This window comes from Ornithodoros turicata, chromosome 1, assembly GCF_037126465.1.
Source record: "Ornithodoros turicata isolate Travis chromosome 1, ASM3712646v1, whole genome shotgun sequence".
NCBI lineage: Eukaryota > Metazoa > Arthropoda > Arachnida > Ixodida > Argasidae > Ornithodoros > Ornithodoros turicata.
Window position 1 is genome coordinate 28245749 of NC_088201.1, and position 20853 is coordinate 28266601.

At 44.4% G+C, this 20853-nt stretch overlaps 1 protein-coding gene across 2 annotated transcripts in view; it reads left to right on the forward strand.

The window, feature by feature from the left end:
- LOC135377773 (CD109 antigen-like) overlaps nucleotides 1-20853 on the forward strand; it is a 225577-nt gene that overhangs the window by 198488 nt on the left and 6236 nt on the right. For both annotated transcript variants that reach the window (XM_064610439.1, XM_064610438.1), the window contains 20 exons: nucleotides 6572-6760; nucleotides 6844-6993; nucleotides 8257-8397; nucleotides 8479-8527; nucleotides 8635-8748; nucleotides 8820-8925; nucleotides 9663-9780; nucleotides 10727-10840; nucleotides 11061-11177; nucleotides 11293-11421; nucleotides 11484-11652; nucleotides 12831-13019; nucleotides 13772-13850; nucleotides 13927-14107; nucleotides 15628-15720; nucleotides 15824-16010; nucleotides 18865-19094; nucleotides 19229-19390; nucleotides 20301-20497; nucleotides 20616-20790. In XM_064610439.1, the coding sequence (XP_064466509.1) occupies nucleotides 6572-6760; nucleotides 6844-6993; nucleotides 8257-8397; nucleotides 8479-8527; nucleotides 8635-8748; nucleotides 8820-8925; nucleotides 9663-9780; nucleotides 10727-10840; nucleotides 11061-11177; nucleotides 11293-11421; nucleotides 11484-11652; nucleotides 12831-13019; nucleotides 13772-13850; nucleotides 13927-14107; nucleotides 15628-15720; nucleotides 15824-16010; nucleotides 18865-19094; nucleotides 19229-19390; nucleotides 20301-20497; nucleotides 20616-20790 (2889 nt within the window). The remainder of the gene's footprint in view (nucleotides 1-6571; nucleotides 6761-6843; nucleotides 6994-8256; nucleotides 8398-8478; nucleotides 8528-8634; nucleotides 8749-8819; nucleotides 8926-9662; nucleotides 9781-10726; nucleotides 10841-11060; nucleotides 11178-11292; nucleotides 11422-11483; nucleotides 11653-12830; nucleotides 13020-13771; nucleotides 13851-13926; nucleotides 14108-15627; nucleotides 15721-15823; nucleotides 16011-18864; nucleotides 19095-19228; nucleotides 19391-20300; nucleotides 20498-20615; nucleotides 20791-20853) is intronic.

Sequence of the window (20853 nt, forward strand, 5' to 3'; positions counted from 1 at the left end):
AGTTTTGCTTTAAAAAAAAGCGTACTGGTAAGCGTAAAAAAAAGCACGCAAGGGCTCATGGGAACTTAGAGTGTCTTCTGCATTGGAAACGGCCAGAGCTACGCCATTTTCGCCTGGCGCCGCCGCCGCCGCCAGTAGTGCTGGGACTGCATCCTGGCGGCTTTACATAGCGGTACATCAATTTCGAAACTCCGTGAAATCGATTAATTTTCTGCAAAAATGAGAAAAAACGCTCTTCAACTTTTCCTCTACGAAGAGCTGTCTGACCTACTTCGCAGTGTGAAGCGTGAGGTAGTGAAACTCGGCTCCTAACTGTAGCTTGTCTGGCGCCTGCGAAGGAGTCTCCGGGGACTCTACGCAGTAATGTGCACGACGAATAGTACTAGGTCGTGGTAAGGCGATATGACATAGCGGCCAGGGGCTCTAAAGGCGGTCTAAAGCAGTGTTTCTCAACCAGGGTTCCGCGGGCCTTGTCCTGAGGTTCCCCGAACATGGTACTGTTCAGCACCCGGGAATGTAACTTGACCGCCTTCCAAGTGTCGCTCTCGGACAGCCTCGGACCGTGGGATTTACATCGATATTGCAGGACCAGGTTGCCGCGGCTTACGATCATTGTGAAGAGTAGAGCCAGCAGCTGTCGTCTTCATGGGTCGCGCAACTCAACCCGACAATTTCTCCGCACAGCGGTTTTGCTTTTCTCTTGTGTTTCGAAAGCATTACAAGCACTTGGAAAGTTGAAGATACTTCGGAGAAACTTCGAAGCTACTCTCCTGCCTACTTATGGACTTATATGGATTTACAAGCAAGAGTGGCAACCCACACCGCATTATCTGCGGGAAAGGATTGTGAAACAGCTGAATGAATCCGGGAAAACTCAAGCGACATCTTGGGACGAAACAGTTAAATAAATTATAATTACGCAATTAAATAATCAGTTATACGAAACAAAGTTTTGCTACCTGTACGACATCTAGTAGTTCGTCTCACTCACTTCTGCGCAGTTACCCCAGTGTATGGTAAGTTTCTTGAGGTCGTACTGACGCAATCATGGGTTCCCTCGAATAGCATAAGTTGAGAGCCACTGCTCTAAAGGATAAGGGAGGGTGATCTGTTGCCGTATATTCTGGTCATCTGGATGCTACCCGAATGGGACACGCTTGGAGACTGGGAGGTCCGCGGTTCGAATCCGCGGGCCGGCTGTGCCGTCTGGGGTTTTTCCTGGGTTTCCCTCAGATGTGTAATAGGCGTATGCCGGCACAGTTCCCCTGAAGTCGGCCCATGGACGCAGCTATCCTCCCCCCGAGCGGATTCCGCTCGGTCTTCCACTTCACCCTTCCTCTCCTCCTCCCCACCACCTTTCCCTTCCCGAGAAACATGCCGCCTAATCAGGCAGGCAGACCTCTCGGGTTCCTCCCAACGACACTCCTCCTCCTCCTCCCCCGAAGCGTATATGGCGTATATTTCTCATCTCGCGCATCCAGGCGCCGCCACGCCATGTGTAAACAGAAATGAGAGCAGCAAAAATCTAGAAGGATCTATTGCATCCAATTAATAGCCAAGAGAATACAAATACAACGCGCATCGATACATAACGTACACCACGCAAAACCAAGTTCTACATGTAGAACTTGGTTCCACGTGGGTATTATTTATCTGCACACACCCTGCAGGGTGTGCGCAGATAAATAATACCCACGTCGGCGCATGTAAGGGCCAGTTTTCACTTGGCGACGCCCGAGGCGGCGGCGTGAGCGGGCGGAGGAAGTAGAGGCGCATTTCCGCCGCCCCGTCAGCGCGCGCGATTTTCATGTTCCCACCACAGTGGTACACTGTAAGGGCCAGTTCTCACTTGGCGACGCCCGACGCGACGTCTCGAGCTGGCGGCGGAAATAGACGTGCATTTCCGGCGTTGGAAGAGGAGAGACGTCGAGCCAAAACAATTGCCATGCCGGTCTCTTTCACGACGTCGGCGAGAGGTGGCGAGAACGATACACTGACGACCAATAAGATGACAGAGAAAGGCCACGCCTCTTCAGTTTTCGTCTGCTTTGGGCGACGGAATGCCACTGTGGTGGGAACATGAAAATCATGCGCCTTGACGGGGCGGCGGAAATGCCCGTCTACTTCCGCCGTCCGTTCACGACGCCGCGTCGGGCGTCGCCAAGTGAGAACTGTCCATCGTCCAAAGCAGGCGAAAAATCAGGAGGCGTGGCCTTTCTGTGTCACCTAATTGGTCGCCAGCTGTCGTTCTCGGCAGCTCTCGACGACGCCGTGAAAGAAGTTCGGCATGGCAGTTTTTTGGGTCGACGTTTCTCCTCTCCCGACTCCGGAAATCCGCGTCTATTTCCGGCGCCCGCTCACGACGCCGCGTCGGGCGTCGCCAAGTGAGAACTGGCCCTAAACCGCTATCAGCGCACACCCTGTACATCGCCGTTAGTGTCCACAGTAATGAAAGCATGCACGTACGGCTATAAGTACTTCTTGTTACATCTATTACGGACGCGATGTTTACACGAAACAATCAAACTCCGATCCGACAGGGTTGATGTTGTAAAAAAACTCTGCTGAATGTGTTAGGGCCATTTCTCACTTGGCGACGCCCGACGCGGCGTCGTGAGCGGGCAGCGGAAGTAGAGGCGCATTTCCGCCGCCCCGTCAGCGCGCACGATTTTCATGTTCCTACCACAGTGGCAGTCCGTCGTCCAAAGCAGACGAAAAATCAGGAGGCGTGGCCTTTCTGTGTATCCTAATTGGTCGCCAGCTGTCGTTCTCGGCAGCTCTCGCCCAGAGCCGTATATTAAAAGGGAGTCTGGCCATTGGGAGGAGTCACAAAAAGAGGCTCGACCTGTCAATCACAGTTTCGTTCCTCTGATTGGTTTGCTTTTTACCAAGGGGGTCGCCATGACACCATACTGCCACCCAAAATGGCGACGAAAACAAACAGTGAAGCGGGGATTTCGTGACAAAAAATTTTCAGACTAACCTGATTTTACGCTGCAAATGTACATCCTAATATAAATTTCTCGGAAATCAGTTTCAACTTATGCTCATCCATCGATATCCAACTGAAAATAATACGTTTTGTCGTCGGTGTTAGGCCTAGTGAACACGGCGATCACAACGAAATCATAACAAAAACGGCGCTGTGCTGTACAATCTTATATTTAACAGCTGGATTTCATGGATATAAACATTCTTGCCTCTTATATTCCAACTATTCATGTAGATTTGTTTAAAAATCATACCGACAACAGAACGTGTCCCAGCAGGTGGTTCTGCCGGCAGCGGTACAACGACGGAAGCAGACGACAATTCCCGACGTGCCTTACGCTCCCTAGGTGGCGCTTATCAAATCTGCACCAACAATTCACTACTTTTGCAGATTGCGAGTGGTATCCATTTCAATCCCATCCAATCACAGGGGTGGCATTCAATGTATTGCGGTATTGCTCCGTAGACGAAAGCGTGCTGGGCGAACGCAATGCATCCTGGACAGGTCCTGGTCGCACGTCACGGCAAACGTCAAGGCACACGTGACCTTAAAGATGGCGGCGCCCGTGATCGGCGGCCAATCCGTTTGTAAACAATGCGGTTGTTGTTTCTGCGCAACGTTTTGGATGTCTTTCGATCACGGTAATTATTTTTATCCGATAATCTCGCAGTAAAACGCGCAGTTTTGCACATAAGCCCTCGTGCTGTTGACGACCTCCAAAGATGTGATGACAACCGCGCGTTAAGACTCACTGAGCCGATGCGATGTACTTAAACTAAGGAGAAATCGGCTACCATGTTGCGGAACAAGCACCGCATAGTTTACGCTGGCAAAATACGTTCATCTCTTTGTGTTACGACGACGGAAATATGTCGGTAAGAGGCAAAACGACATGTAAACAAAGTCACATGACCTCAAAATTACGTTTTATATGACGTGCGACCAGGACAAGATGGCAGTTTTGCCAAAAGCACCCGCTTGAGGGTAGTTACAACAATGGCGGGTTTATGTCACCCCTGTGCATCCAATCCACTTGCCACCCAAAATGGCGCTGCCCATGTTGGATAGGGGGGGAAATAGTGAGGATAGGCTGATTGATAGCGCCCCATATTTCAAGACTTCATTGGTCGGAAAGCTGAAAAAGTGGGTGGAGCTTCAGGTATAGGCATGACCCATTAATGGCCAGACTCCCTTTTCATATACGGCTCTGCTCTCGCCTAGAGTCTACTCTCGCCGACGTCGCGAGAGAAGTTCGGCATGGCAGTTTTTTTTTGGCTCGACGTCTCTCCTCTCCCGACTCCGGAAATGCGCGTCTATATCCGCCGCCCGCTCACGACGCCGCGGCGGGCGTCGCCAAGTGAAAACTGGCCCTTAGGGCTCGCTGGTTTATTTGCCACCAATTTGACGGTGATTCGATAGACAACCGCAATACTTCAATAGACGATTTTAAAAATATGCGCGCGAAACGAAGCAGCATGGGAAATTTGAGAGGGCACTGGCTCTGTCGTCTGCTTCGGTTCTGGTTTACCCCGGCTGACGCTGCTGCTGTGCACACCGGGAATGTTGTTGTTCTTATTCTACCTCCGTCTCTGGCCGTCTCGTAATGCTGTAGAACGCTTTCCATTTTGATGCCAATAGACGATTGTACATAGGGAGAAGCCGCAGCAACCCATGGAGGCTCCCTAATTTTACAAAGATGCGCGCGCCACCAAGCGTGCAGCGCAAAGCTGCATGGGAATTTTGAGCGAAACTGCTCCGTCGTCTGCTTGGGTTATGGTTTAGCCCGGCTGACGCTGTTGCTGCGCACATCGGGAATGTTATTGTTGTTCTTCCACCTCCGCCTCTGGCCTAGAGCTAGGAGCCAGGCAGATTTTTAAACTTTTTTTTTATTTTTTTCGCCGTGAGGTGGAAGCCGTGTGACTCGAACTACTGCCGAAAAGAGTCTCCTGTAGAACTTGGTTTTGCGTATCGTAACTTGGTATCAATGCACGTTTGTAAACCAGACATTTTTTTTCAAATTCTGGCCACTAATTTTGAGGGGTGCGCGTTATAGTCCCGAAAATATATGGTATTTTATATTTTATCAGTTTTCTTTGCTGTGATGGATTATTTTAGATTTTGTTTGATATTGATTGGATTCCAATTGATTTTTCGGTATTTTTATTTCTTTTCATTGGTTGGTTGCGCGTTATTGCCGATCGATCTGCCTGCCAGTGTGGCCGCATGTTGCTCTGGGGGACTATGCGTCTTGGGGCGACTTCAACGGAAAACCCAGGGAAAATGCCCATAATTTAATTTTTAATGTTTCCTTCTAGATTTTGTTGGATTTTAATGGATTCTTTTGTGTTTCCTTGCTTGTTCGATTTCTGTGGATTTTTGCGGGTGTTGGATGGATATTATTATCTTTCTGATTTTGTTGGATTTGATGGATTCTTTTGGATTTCTGTAAGATGGCTCATACGCAGGCAGCTGGTGGATGAATTTCATGATGAAAAATGCCTGAGCATGGGTAACCACAAGATGGACAACACAGAGCGGCTCATACCAGGCATTTGGTTTGAGCTGTTTCTGTGTCATCCACCTTTTCATTGCCCATGTGCGAGTTCTTCTCATCACAATTTTTTTAATTTCCTTTGCTAATTTCTGAGTTTCGTGGATCTTTCTGGTCTTTGTTTGGTGTCTGTCAGATTCTGCTATACACTGTATTTCAAGTGTCTGAGATTTCCGTGCATGGTAATCAGATTCTTCTGGATTTTTCATCTTTTGTTGCTTGATTGATTTTGCTTGCTGTCAGGCTTTTTGGGATGGTTAGGCTCTGCTTTACTTCCTGAGGTATTGATGAAATGCAACACAGTTTTATTTATTGGATCCCGGCTGTTCGTTTTATTCTATCTTTTGACCTGGTTGGTTTTCAGTTCAATTTTTCGAATGTATTAGGACTATTAATTGGCTATTGGTGGCTTCTTCCGGAAGTGGTTGGCTTATAATATCATGCATAGATCGCATCACATAATTCCTGAATCTGAGTCTATACAGAGTATGATTCAACATATGTTGGTAAAACGCAATGCTTAAGATTCATAACATCCAAACATTGAAAGTACGGTAGTTGATGAATACGATATGTGGTGCCAGTAGCGATACTCACACCCACAGCCGCTAATCAGAAAGGTGTTGGTTCAACTCTTGCCACTAGTACTTGCTGGCATTTTTGTCAACTGACATTTTTGTTTAAAGTTTTAGCAAGTTCTGATTTGTTTAAATCTGTTAAGAGAAATTGAATTTTGAGTAGATTGACATTGGCTGAAAGCAAGCGTGAATTTGTTTGGTAGTAAAATTAGTGTAGCAGCAAAAGTATCAGTGAGGTGTGCAGAACAACAGCATCTGTATGAAACTTGAAACTTTAGGCTGTCCTGACACACTACACCAAGTGCCATAAAAAGTGAAAAACGTAACCATTAACCATGTACGTATGTTATCAGTTCTGATGTGCATACCATACATACACACATCAGAATTGTAAGGTACAGCAGGGTACCCATCAAAGAGCATTTTCTTAGAAAAACATTTCTTGCACAGGTTGTTTCTAAGGGCATCGTACTGTTGTCTGGCCAAGAGAAAATGACTTCAACTATAAAAACATTTGCGGTGCCACTGTCACCAGAGATGGCACCTACAGCAACAGTCTTAGTTTACGACCTTGCCCGTGGAAGGGAAATTATTACCGATAGCCTTACATTTCCCGTCGATGGCGTTGCAAGAGACAAGGTAAGGAATAAGACCAAACAAGGTTTTGCATGCCTTTTTGTGCAGCGGTCCAGCAAAGCAATGAATTAACCTCGTGGTTTCAGTTTACTATGGTCGTGAACAATCGCAAGGATAAGACGGGTGATACTATTGAAATTGGAGTCTATGGTGAACCAGGGACCTATGTGGCTCTTTCTAGTGTTGACCACATTTTGTACAATATGCAGGCAGGAACTGAGATCAGCCATTCTGACGTAAGTGAGCTGTCATTTTCCACTTTCCCTTGTTTAGAGTGGTGTATTTCATTTTTATGACGAGTAGTCAAACTTAAATTATGTACATTGTCTATATTAGGTATATTGAACATGGTGGAGGACGCACAGGGACAAGGACGACACACATGAAAGTGTTCAACTAGCAGTTGATTTATTTGGGTGAGCAACTCTAGCCAGGAAAGTCCCGGGCAACAAAGGCGACCTCTAGCGGTGACAGGTTGACTGACCTCTGACTCACGTTGTTGGAGGAACGCTGTATGAAGGTTGCTTCTACAATCTCGCGTTCAAGCTTAGAAAGGTGTCTGTGTAGAACAGAGGCATTGTGGTAGAGAGAGGGCACATAGGGCAGGAGCATAGGTGGTCTTTTAGCCTGAGAGGCATATCATCTGACTGAGCTCGAACTTTTGCCCTGTGTTGGAGGAGCCGAACATTTAGACATTGTGACGTTTGGCCAATATATTGTTACCCACAGGATAACGAGAGAGAGTATATGACACCCCTTTTGCATGGAACGTCACAATGTCTAAATGTTCGGCTCCTCCAACACACGGCAAAAATTCGAGCTCAGTCAGATGATATGCCTTTAAGGCTAAAAGACCACCTATGCTCCTGCCCTACATGCACTCCTCTCTACCACGATGCCTCTGTTCTACACAGACACCCTTCGGAGCTTGGACACGAGATTGTAGAAGCGACCTTCATATGTACATCGTTCCTCCAACAACGTGAGTCAGAGGTCAGTCAACCTGTCACCGCTAGAGGTCGCCTTTGTTGCACGGGGCTTTCCTGACTAGAGTTGTTCGCCCAAATAAATCAGTTTCTAGTTTAACACTTCCGTGTGTGTTGTCCTTGTCCCTGTGCGTTCTCCACCATGTTCAGCCCTAACCAGCATGCTCTAGACATTCTCGCACTCCTATATTATATTGTGCAGTGCCATCAAGAAACTGCATTTGCTGTGGTCATGCGTACCGTCAAGAAACAGTGAAGAAAATTAAAGCAACAAACTAAATTTTATTATACATTTATTATTATCACATGGGGGAATTAATTTTACTGGAATATGTAAACAATTAAGACTGTTGTAGGTGTACTTCATGTACGCTGCATCTTCAGAACCTAAGAGTGACACAAGTAACTGCAACAATGACCTTGTTGAATGCATGGCAAAGACAAAAAAAATATTGTAGACCCTATATTTGTGTCCCATTTACCTTTCGGTAGTGCAGTGTTCTTTTTCATCAGGTGCTACGAAAGATGAATTCTTTCGATTCGGAGGGCAACGGTACACTCATGCAAGAGTGGCTCTTACGAGATGGGAATGTGGTCACATACGCCTGCTTTCCTGCAAATTCATATGGACTTGATGCAAACAGAACTTTTGAGGCAAGGCACCCCCTTTTTGCATCATAAGGGCTGTAATTCCCACAACTGGTGTAACTGATTGGCCCCGTTTTCATTATATAGTATGCTGGATTGATGGTTCTCAGTGACGCAAACATTACCAGGAGAAGAGGTGAGTCTTGGTGTGCCTTTCCGTGCAACCTTTCTGGGTGCACCGCGGTTATGTTACTGAAGTTACTTTGATGTGATGACATATGCAAAATATTTGTCCTATTTCAGAAGAATGCAACATTACAGCTGGATATGGCACTTGCTATGATGGTGCTTGTTATCGTTTGGCACGGCGTTGTGATGGGTATTTTGACTGTGAGGATGGATCTGATGAATCGGGATGTGAGTGCCTCACTGTGCCTTTGTTAGGTTGTGTAAAAACATAGTAAAATTGCAATTTTTCTTTCTTTTAGGTATGAGGGAAGGAGAGCTTGATATCTCTACCTTTGAAATGTACCGTAGGAACAGAATCGATCGGCATTATACAAATGCATGGCTTTGGAAAGACATCAACATTGGGTGAGTGAAATGTCTGGCACTGTGATTGGCACTGGTGCCAGCTATTGGCAGCCTGGTCATTCCAACAGGATTGGCCATATGTCAAAATTTGGGTGCTAACAGACTTTTGTTGCTCATCGTTAGAATGTGCTGAAATGAAGATGGTGAGGTTATTGTCTCATGCAAATACATAGCCAGTAAGAATAATTCCAAACTGTTTTGTAATTTATCAGTGTGGTACTGCAAACATTGAAAAATAATTATTCTCGCATCACATGTGTCTTGGAAGAGAAGTAATGGAGATCTTCTTCCTTCAAAAGGCAATGGACAATGTCAGCCATAAGTCGCTCTGCCTATCCGCAAACGAGATCACCCTCCTCGAAGGAGATTTGGGAGGCTAGCCTCCTTCTTGTGTGTGTCTATCATTTTGTCCGTGTCTCCCTGCGTTCATCACTTATGTTCGGGGTAAAATCAGAGAATATCAGGTGGCAGAGCAGATTTTGGGGATGGACAATATAAAGAAAAAAGAGGGCTTCCCACATTTCAGATGGACACAACAGGCCAAATGGCTATCCTGAATGTGCAGTGTTGGGCATTCTTCAGTGCCTGTATTGGTGGCTGAATTGGCATTTTGCCAAGTTCATTTTCTGGGTTTTTCTTTTCTTTTTTTTAAGTGATGACGATACAAATTTGGGGTTAAAATAGGTTTCACTGGGTTTAACTCTGGAAAACAAGGCTTTCTATATATGTTTTTGCAGGCCTCTTGGTCGGTACATATTCAATGTTCCCGTTCCTGATGTTCCTACGGAATGGAAGATTAGTGCCTTTGGAGTAGGAGAGTCAAGCGGGTTTGGTATCATGTCCAGGAGCATTTCAGTGAGTGTGTTCATTTATTACAGGCACTTTCAGGGATGCCAGGATCTGCAACCCAATAGACATACGAGAACAAAATTTGTGCATTCTGTGAATGTGTGTGGCGTCAATCGCATCATGTGCACAGTAGAGAGCCAATGCTTCTAAACGGCACTTCTTCCTTACCCTCTTGGAATTACGTAATAGCTGGAACAAAATGAGTTTCGGTCAAGGGACCTTTATGTCCTATGAAATACTGGGCATTAACGGAGTTTCGTAACTTAATTACATTGGGCATGTTGTGATGCTTCCCCATGCAAAACAAATTGGGAATACTACTGCCGTACTAGCTTGCAAATGCAAGTCAACAAATGGCGATTTTAACACAGGCAAAAAAAAAAGTGCATTTAGCAGGTTCCAAGTTTTAGAAGCACTGACAGCACAGAAGGACCACAAAATGGAATTTCGAGCTGCGCACATGGCACGCCGCATGCCATGCTGCGAATGAGCGCCGCTGGATTGCACTCGATAATGTAAGCGAAGCTTATAGATTGACTGCAGTACCAACGCCATCTAGAAGAGAAGGCCTCTCCAATATCCCCTCGCCCTCGCGATACATCAGCCTACTCAGATGGTTTCTTTCCAATGAAGCGCATGTCGTCTGCTTCGCTGGGACACCTCTTTCGTGTACGTAATTGGCCAACGCCCATCCGAATAGGATGACGTTACGCGGAGCTGCGCTGGCCTTCTGTCCAGGTGTTGTTTTTAGTACACGCATCACTATGCTTCAGATTACTTGTCATGGTACCTAACTTTTGCCATGTCAAATATCCAAGAATTCCACGAAATAATCCAGTGGTTTCACCTTGCTGATGTTGAATTATCGAGATTCTGCAGGGTACACTCACAACAAATTCATAATTTTGCAGCTGTAGTGTATAGAGTCATTACAAGCATATATTCCTGTTAGTTTTCCAGTGTCAAACCATTCTACATGAATGTGGAAATGCCAAGCAAGATTCGTCTGGGTGAGCAGGTTGGCATCCGTGTTACAGTATTCAACTATAGGCTTTACGAGACAGAGGTAAGGCTATCTAAGGTGCATATATCTGTTTCATCTGTACTGAGATGGCATGTGTCAAAAGGAGCTTTGATGGCCCCTGGCAATGAAGCTCCCCATTCATTTCCTCACTTAACAAAGTTCCATGGTTGATGAGAAAATTTATGAAAAAATTGCTCGATGCACCCTATTTAGAGACGTCCACGTGATGCCATTTTGATGTGTGCTTCCTTTTTTGTATTAGATTCTAGTCACATTGGCCAACTCTCCTGATTACAAGTTCGTGCTCGTGGGACCACTTGGACGTGTGGCATCTTATGCACCAAAGACATCATTTGGGGAGCACCAACACTTACTCTTTGTATGTAACAGAGCTACTTTCCATGCGTGTTGCTGTGGTTGCACAAGAGCATCTGTGCAAACAGGAACTCTTTTTGTTCCTGAGTGTGACATGCAAAAATTTCTTTATGTTATAGATAAAGCCAGGAAAATCAGAAGTCGTGTATTTGCCAATTGTTCCCGTTCGCATTGGAGAGATCAATGTAACCGTGATGTCCAAGACACAGATTGCAAAAGACATGGTTACACGCACACTTCTTGTTGAGGTAAGTTTCAAAAGGTAAAAGTGTATCATGGGTGAATATCATATTGATGTTAATCTCTGCAGTCTGATGGTATACCTCAAGTTCGTCACACTTCATTTGTGCTGGATTTATCGCAAGGAGCTTATTTACTTAAATACCTGGACACCAACATAACCGAAACTCCCATCTTTCCTTATCGGCGGGATCGTCTATATATCTTTGGAAGTAACAAGGCAACACTCTCAGTTGTTGGTAAGCCTCTTATTGGTTGCTTGTGCCAATAAAAAAGGGTGTGTATGTTTATCAGACCCTGGTACCTCTACGCAGATGTTTATTACAAAAAAAAAGTTATGACAAAATGTAATGCTTGTTCGAGAGTTATTTCTGAGTTATTTGAATTTCAAGAACCTTGCACCTTTGCCGTGATGTGCCGTCGCTGCAGCAACCAGGTAGTCATAGAAGAGTATCCTTTGTTCTTCATGCAAGTGGAACCTTGCCGTATTACCCAATTTTACATGCTCTTGGAATACAAAGATATTCTCTCATTTGCCACGTTCCATATAGTGCAAATTCTTAAGGACATGAACAATAATTGGTGCACAAAGTGCAGTGGATGATGTTGCAGTAATGCATGGTGATCCTGATAGTAGAATGGAGTCCCTTGCAGTCACATGTTTGTTTCTCATTTTCACTGAAAGTTCACAAGTTTCTGATTTGTGAGCCAATTTAATCTGCATCTGGCAGCTACAGTGCAAGTTGTGCCTTACAAAGCCTTCTCACATTTGGTGCACTTCACAAAGTAAACAGCTGCAAGTGCTAGACGCTAAACCAAAACTGTGATGTGAAAATCTAATGTAAAGGAGTTGAGCATGAAAGACTGCCAATCTAAGTATGCCAGTCTAAGCATACAAATGGTACCTGTCATGCCTGCTGTCATTCAGAACGACAGGGATGGCAGTCTCGTAGATCATTGGGTGACTGTTGCTAAGACACTCATTCCTTTTATCACTGCCTGTGCTCTTCAAACAGAACATCACCACACAGCACGGTGAAGGACAATCATTGCACAGAATTATACCGTTATCACCCCTGAGTTGGGAAAGCATGGGGTGTGCACCTTTTTGTGACAATTAACATAACTGTATAAGTGTCACAAAAAGGTGTATGCCTTCAGTTTTTCTGTTTGTTTTTTACCATTCAGGGGGCAGAACAATGTCATTTGGGATGGTGGTTTACTAAGAGTGTGCTATGCGGTGAAGTTCTGTTTTAAGAGTGTAGAGCTGGAGCTGGTATCGATGTGACTTCAAACAGATTCACCAGGCTCGAGGCAAACTTGTTTGACCCAGAACATAGCTAGCAAATTTTACCGCCTACTGTGTTGTGAAGTGCCTGAGGAATAATGCATCATCACATTTTGCTTCATTATTTAGGTGATGTAGTTGGGCCAGCCTTTCCAACAATGCCTGTAAATGCCACCAGTCTCCTCCATAAACCCATCTACTGTGCTGAACAGAACATGTTTGGGTTCGGAGCAAACCTATATACATTGTTCTACTTACGCCTGACGAACCAACGAAATATTGCCATTGAGAAGCAGGCTTTCAAATACCTCAATATTGGTAAGTCACTGGTCCACCAACTTTAATTTACAGGGGAGGTTGTCTGACGTGTTAAAGGGGTTCTGAAACCATTTCCAAACTTATGAACAAATCACCTCATAAATATTGATCCTATGTGTGCTGAACATGCACATCAAAAGGCTATGTCTCCACGATCCCACGTTACGAAGTTATTGCAATCTGAAGGTCGTGCGCTGAGCGAGCTCCTCCATCGCTCTCAGCTCTTAACCTCCTCGACCATTTTTTGAAATGACATCTCATGTTGAAGAAAGGGAGTGACTTCTTTTCCATTTCCATGACGACATAAGCTGTTGTAAAGAGGGAGACGGCCGCCGGAATGGCTTCGGTATGGTGACCTTTGGGAACTTCGGGCAAGCGCGCACACCTAAAACGTCACTTCCTGTTCGTCTGCCCATGTCTCTCAGCGCTGTTTGGTGCCACCGTCGACGGTGGCTTGAAAAAACTGCCGTTTTAAAAACCCAATAGTAAAAAAAAATGTTAAGTAAGGAATGTAGGACTTTGCATGTCGGCTCCATGGACTACAACGTATGAAACGGTGCCCAACATTTAGTGGGTTGCATTTGGTTTCTCAACCCCTTTAATACCTACATTATCTACTAGTATTCCATTCTGATTTATATCGGAGCACCTGCCGTTTTTGCTAATTTCTTTTTGTCTGAACTTGTTTCACCTGCGCTCCACAAAAAGTATGCTCCTGATACTAATTCTTTCAATATGTGTTCCCTTCGCAGCTTATCAACGCCAACTTACATACCAAAACAGTGACGGTAGTTTTAGTGCTTTCCGTTGGCACAGCAGGCCAAGTGTCTGGTAAGATAATTCCTGTGGAAAATATTCATGTTACTGCTCTAACAAGTACTTGAATCAGATGGTTCTCTCTAACTAGGCTGACAGCATTTTGTGCACGAGTGTTCTCCAAGGCAACTTTCCAAGAGTGGGAACATTTTCTCTTCATTGACCCAAAAGTCATCAACAATGCCATCAGTTGGCTGGTAGACAGGCAGGGGCCAGAGGGAGCCTTCCACGAAACATCTCTCTACACTTATGACCGAAAGATGGCCCTTGTTGTATGTACATAATACACTTGTTTTTGTCATTTTCTTCTAGTTAAGCCCTATGGAGGTTTGCATTAACATTGCACATGCACATTGAGCATGGAATTCCCCTCTGTAATAGACTCTCTATGTTGCAGCGAAAAGATATCTCGAAAATCATTTGAGCTGAGCGTTTGGAAGGGCAGCAGTTAGGTGCTGCATAACACAACTGAAAATTAAACGAGAGATAATGTATTATCTGTCTCATAGGCAATAGCTATGAGCATGCAGCAAAGATTATACATTCGAACAAATATTTTTATTATTATATATTATTATTATTTTATAGTTTTATATTTAACATCTATATAAATATTATTAGAAAAATATTTCAGGAAGGGTTCTAAGGGGGCTTTACATATGAGAGGAGGATTTCCCCCTCGTTGCCCTCCCCCAAATAATGCACTACAAAAGGTACCATTTTGGTGGGGGTTGAACACCCAAACCGCCCTACACGCCCTGGAAAAATGGATATTAAAGTGCTGCACTGCTTGAACCGGGGCTGTAGTGCAGCCAAACTGAAGACTCTTGATGTGTATGTCCTGTGCCGTCCTATAACGGATCACGGCTCACATCGTTGGTGCACACTTCGCAGGTGCATCCACAACTAGAACAGCAAGTCTTTGCAGTGTATCGAGGATAGAACAACACTTTTTTTTTCACAGCCTTTACTGAGATAGCTAAAGAGCCCTCAAAAGCTGTTAGCGTATGTCTGGGGTACAAACTAACAGAAGAAGATGCTTGCAGGAAATTTTTATGAATGTAGAGATACATAAAAAGCACGATCACGGAGGCAACAACTGCGTTGATAAATGAGAGGGCTCTCTCGCAACATGCTTCAACCCACACTTTACTGTTAACGCAGCTCAATTTACCACGGTGTAATATTTCTGTACATGCGAGTTTACTGTTGCTAAATACAACCGAAGACACTGTTGATGCAGCTGTATGTATTATCAATACAGTCAAACATGTTGTTGACATGGTTGCCGATGTTGGCGAACATCTGCATCGCGACAGTCTGAAGCACTTCACATCCTTGTCATCTTTATCACTTAACATCGAGGATGATACTATAATTAACTTATGTTACCTATATTGCAAAATCCACTGGTGCTGGACTCTCGCCCTCTCACTATGTCAAAGCCGCTTGATCCATGCCAAATCCAGCCCACCAAAACTCTGTCCTAAAAGCACATCTAAACTTTTTGGGCACCATAGGACTTCAGTCCTCAGTGTGAGGTGACTCATTATTCCATTTCCCCTGTACATTACCGCCAGCAATGGGATAGAACATTGCCCCTGGCGATGAAACTCCCCAATCAGCATCATTGAAATACTACAGTTGTTGTTGTTCCACTGGCGCAACACATTGAAGAGATCCAATTAAGCACACGTCTGTATGCTGCATCGGCACACACATGATTAGGAATGCCTTTGTGCTGTTTGTCACTGTTTTTACGTAACATTTGTTGGTTTGCACCTTTTTCCAGTCCGAGAGACCCGAAGACTCAGTGCGATTCTGCAACATATCTCTGACGGCACACGTGCTGATTACACTTGCAGATATTAAAGATGTCAGAGGCGTAAGGATACCACTCTTCTTGTTGCATGTCTTCTTACCACTGTTCAATTTCTGATTTCATAGTCTACGAGTAGCAGAGAGGTAAAATAAAGAAGCTGTTTCAGGACCTCGGTGCAAGGGTGGCCACAGCCCGTAGGGCGGCAGCTCACTACCTGGAGCGCATGTTGCATATTATCCAAAAGTTTGAGGATCCCTACGAGTTGGCCATCGTGGCCTACGCGCTCACGTTGGTCAACAGTGTCGACGGGCAGACTGCCTTCAACTTGCTGGATGAGAAGATGCGGGAGACGGGTGAGCGCTCATGCAAGGGGTTCTGACTACTTCTTCTTAGTTTGTATGGTTGATAATCATGGGTAATACTAATATCCTAGATGAGTCTGTAGCACGAAATCATGGAGCTTATAGAGAAGTTCCTGCACCTATCTTCGTAAACAATTTGTCTATCCTATCGATGGCAACATATTTCCAAAGAAGCATATCTATGAAATGTGTGTGAAGCATACTTACACAAGTGAATATTTCATACATAATGATTATCATTCATCATCCATAGTCAGCAAACCTGGCATTTTAGTTAATGCTGTTAATAGCACAGTGCATACTAAAATCCCAAGAGCTATTTTTGTTGTAAACAACAAAATACTAATTATATTGTGAAGTAGTCGTGTAACATGCGACATTTAGGCAAAGGAAGTCTGTAAACACTTCTTAACCCCTGAGAGGGTAGTACGTACTTGCATTTCCATCCCTTTCAAGGAAAATGAGGGTCAGGTATGAAAAGGCAGAATCCCTGCACACCCTGCTCACTATGTCAAATATCATATGCATTAGCCTTCCTTTGAATGTAGGCATTGCAGGGGTTTTAAAAATGGATTTTCTAGAAAGTGACATAAGCACAAGAATTCTCAATCATGTGTTTTTTTCAATGCCTAGCCCAAAACAAGTAAAAGCAAAAATAATGTTCTGAAATGTAACTTCAAGTTCTAAGTAATATAAAGGGCTATTAAGGTGACCACATACATATCTAAAAGTCAACTGTTCTCTTCAACAGCTAATTGTTTTAGATTGAATATTAGAAAATTGTCCACCTCAGATGGGTTCGTACTACAGTATGTTGCTGGCGCTGTTGTAAAGGCCCTTCTGTCGACCACCTCCAGCAGATGCCTCTCATGCTTTCTCCTCCGTTCTGATAGAGACAGAGCCTACATTTAACCCCTCCTTCCAAAATAGCACCTTGTGCTGCAGCACTAGCTAGGATGCAGATTGTGGTGCTGTCTTGCAGATGCTCTATGCAGGGTGTATTGCAAGCACCAGGCATCGAGTGCATTTCTGAGGGGCATTCAGTACGTTCTAAATCTAACACACAAGTAACTACTGTAATTTCCAGCGCCTAACGCATGTGTTATTGCGGAATTAGGCCTCCAGGCCCCTCCTGCGCATTATGTGGGGTACTTTTTGTGCAGCAAGGTTTAACACATAGGTGGAGAGTTTGAACCCGGCCAAGCACGCCAGCAACTTGGTGGCAGGGTACAAGTTCCTTAGACACACAGTCTTCCGCAACAGACATTATTTATTTATGTTTATTTTTGCGTTAGTCCCCTTAAACAACCAAATAAATGCAGTGTTCTATGTGCCGAAATTTCGGTGCACTAGGGCGTCGTTCATGATAGTTGTTTTACAATGTCATGAATTATGAGGAATTATCACTATGTGATCATTAATATCAGCGTGATGCTTCCTTGTTGTCTTTGCATGAGCACAGACTGCCTGCATTGTCGGCCAGAAATTACGGTACTATTAAGCTGTATTCGCACAAACGTTGTTCTGATCCGTGTGCTGTCCATTGTTTTAACGGAATCATCAGCATACACCTACAAATCCATGCATAGTACTACTATTTGCATAGCTTTGTTTTTTTCCTTTTTCCTTTTTTTTTTTCGTCAGTCACTTGCCAGCAGGGTCCTGAGATTACTTGGTTGTTCCAAGGCGGTCATCTGACATTTCCGACTCCCAGGTTGGCTATGTCGAAGTTAGCAAGCAATTCAACAACCAGAGCCATCCTGAGCTGAGCTTTCGCCTGGTGCAGGATAAACATGAAGTGCACCCCCCCCCCCCCTTTTTTTTTCCATCAGGAGCTCAGTAAACAAAAAATGTAAAAAGAAGAAAGAGCTCATCTGCTGAAACATTCTCTTGACGTCCCACTTTATTCACGACTGGCGCCCCTGTCGCAAAAGTGGTTGGCCCTTTGCCAACATCAAGCCAGTTTCAGAATGTCCCTGTCTCATAGAGTAGGGTAGGTAATGGGAAGAGATAGCTCGCAGCCACAAAGGAGAGAGTTTTACATCATGGCTTTGTTACCGCTTCTACCATCTTCAGGAGTCCCCAAGAACAGAGAGAGAAAAACGGGAGACAGCCGTCCCCGAAAACAAGTGAACATTTTAACAGCCATGTATAATTGCTCACTCTACTGACACGCTTCATCACCTCTATTTCACATAGCAGTAATGCTGCAACAAGTCATCAGTTGCTATTATGTTGCTGTTACCAGAGACATTGCTGAGTAATTTTTTGAGAAACAACCATTGTGACTATTGTTGGAATATTTGAGGCTCAAGCATATTTGATACTCAATTCATCCATATTGCAGGAGAGCACTTTATTGGCACAGCACATTGACAAATTCTTTGCCAGTTGCAATGTGATCATCCTATTTCTAGACACGGATATTGCAGAATATTTTTCGTGTGTTGGGAAGTTGTTGGCCAGACTGATGTAAACAATAACTTATGCCACCTATTGGCTGGCTACGGTATAGTCTGAAAGCTGTATACAATATCCAGGCACCAGTACAGTCAATAGTCCCCCCATGAGCCACATGTCAGCAGGCATTGTCTACTTCCAGTTTCAAACTACATGCAGTTGGCACCATTTTGATTTGCAAGGAGAAATGACATACAGCTGGAAGAGTGGTGCATACTTGATGTGTGACATTGTGGTGCCCCCATGAACACCTTTAAATTAGTTCCTTCACACCACAGCACGATAGAAGTGTGTGTATGCACTGTGCAATAGCATAAACATAAAACATCTTCAACACCTTCAGGTTCAGTCATGAGTGTTATAGATTTGGTGGAATACGTTGCAGGTGGGATGAGGTACTGGTCACGGGAAGCTTTGCCACCACCTGCAGTGGTCATCGAAAATAACCGTCCGTACCTGCAGCCTCGACTTCCATATACATATGATGCCTCCAACATAGAGAGCACAGCCTACGGGCTTCTGGTGCATGTGGCCAGGCAAGCGGTCATCCAGAAAGACATTGTCGACTGGCTCAATTCACAGAGGCTGAGCAGTGGAGGATGGGCCTCGACACAGGTATGCCATTGGTCCGTGCACTGTGCAGGATTTCTACTAAAATCATTTCCAGTCTTATTGATCAGAGCAGCATTCTTCTAGAAGAATTGTCTGTTTTCCTACCATGACAACTCATTGGGCATTTCTGTTTGCAGGATACACTGCTTGCTATGCAAGCCCTGTCAGAGTACGCTATACAGTCCCGACTACGAGATGTCACTGACATCACAGTGACAGTGGAGGTACCTTCCACACCTGGCTTTACTCGAAAACTACACATTGGAAAAGATAATCTATCGACACTTCAAACACTTACTGTGAGTAGGAAGATCTGCGTGTGTGTTTCAAGCTGTTTCGCTCACTGGAAGTGGCATGAGAGCCACATGTGTCTTCTGCTAATACGTGTCTCATTCCCAACATGCCATTGTCATTGTGTCTTTCTTCATTGTTTCACATCGTTGAGTTAAAAATTTCTTATGCTTTAAAGTGACTACCTTTTACCCAAGCACAATTGTCTTTCATGAGATCACAAAACACTGATGGAGGTGTTTCACCACATTTGGCTCTTAAACTAAACTGGCTCTTAAACTCTGGTCTTGGCACCAGCTATTCAAAACCATGGTGCATGAGGTGTAATGCAGATGCATTAGGCCGAAATATGTATGCAGCAGTTTGGTTGCAAAATTGCAGAGGCATGTCATCCACAGCACGGGACGTTAAACACAGTGTACCATGTGCCGAGATTTCAGCACATGTTAAAGAACCATCAGGTGGGCAAAATAATATTCAGAATGACCACCAAGGCATAGCTGATGATTACAGTTGTCTCACGATATAAACCGATTAATCATCATCATCAGTTACTTTAACTGATGAGACGACTATAATTTACCCAAGTACATGTACTGTATGTTGCAAAAACTTGCAAAATATGTTAATATCACCCAGGAGGTTGTGCCTTTTTTTTTTTTTTTTCATGGAGCTAGTTTCTGAAATTTAGAAATCATGCTGTCCAACTTGAACTCTATTATGCTCGTATGAGCCTAGACTCACTTTCACTTCACCTATTTTGTAACCTGGGTAGAGGTCTTCACTTGTAAGAGAGATTGTTGTGGATTTTGACATATTGTACTTTGCTTTTCTGGTTAAAAATGTGTTTGCTGTTCATTATGTATATTTTGAAAATGTAGTCTCATTTTGTGTATTTCTCAATAACTTTATTTGCAGATTCCAAATGCTTGGGGTGTTATCATTTTGAGGGCTCAAGGAGCTGGGCTAGCCATTGTGCAGTTGCATGTGGAATACAACATAGACACGTGGCCCTATCTAGTAACGCAGCCTCCTGTGCCAGCATTTTCCCTCAACGTCAGACATCAGTCCTATGGCAGAAATAGCTCACACGTTACCTTCCGTTCCTGCCAAAGGTGAGCCAAGAAGAAACTTTAGAATGCAATATTCGATGGCCTGATATAGTAGATGGACTTCATGCGTACTATGGAGTGTGTGCCAGAGTTTCTTACAGTGACCTGTTCCTTTCTGCAGTTGGATTCGTACTGAAGAAAGTGTCACTAGTGGCATGGCTGTGCTTGAAGTGAACCTCCCTTCTGGCTACTACATCCAGCAGCAAACACTTGATGCATATGTTCGTTCTGGAGTGGTGCGCAATTTACGCGAGGCACGCTACGAGGAGAAAAAGGTTGAAATGTTCTTTGACTATGTGAGTACTACTTTCATAATAATATGTAGTCTAGGAATCGCTCTTCAGTGGGCATCTTCCCTC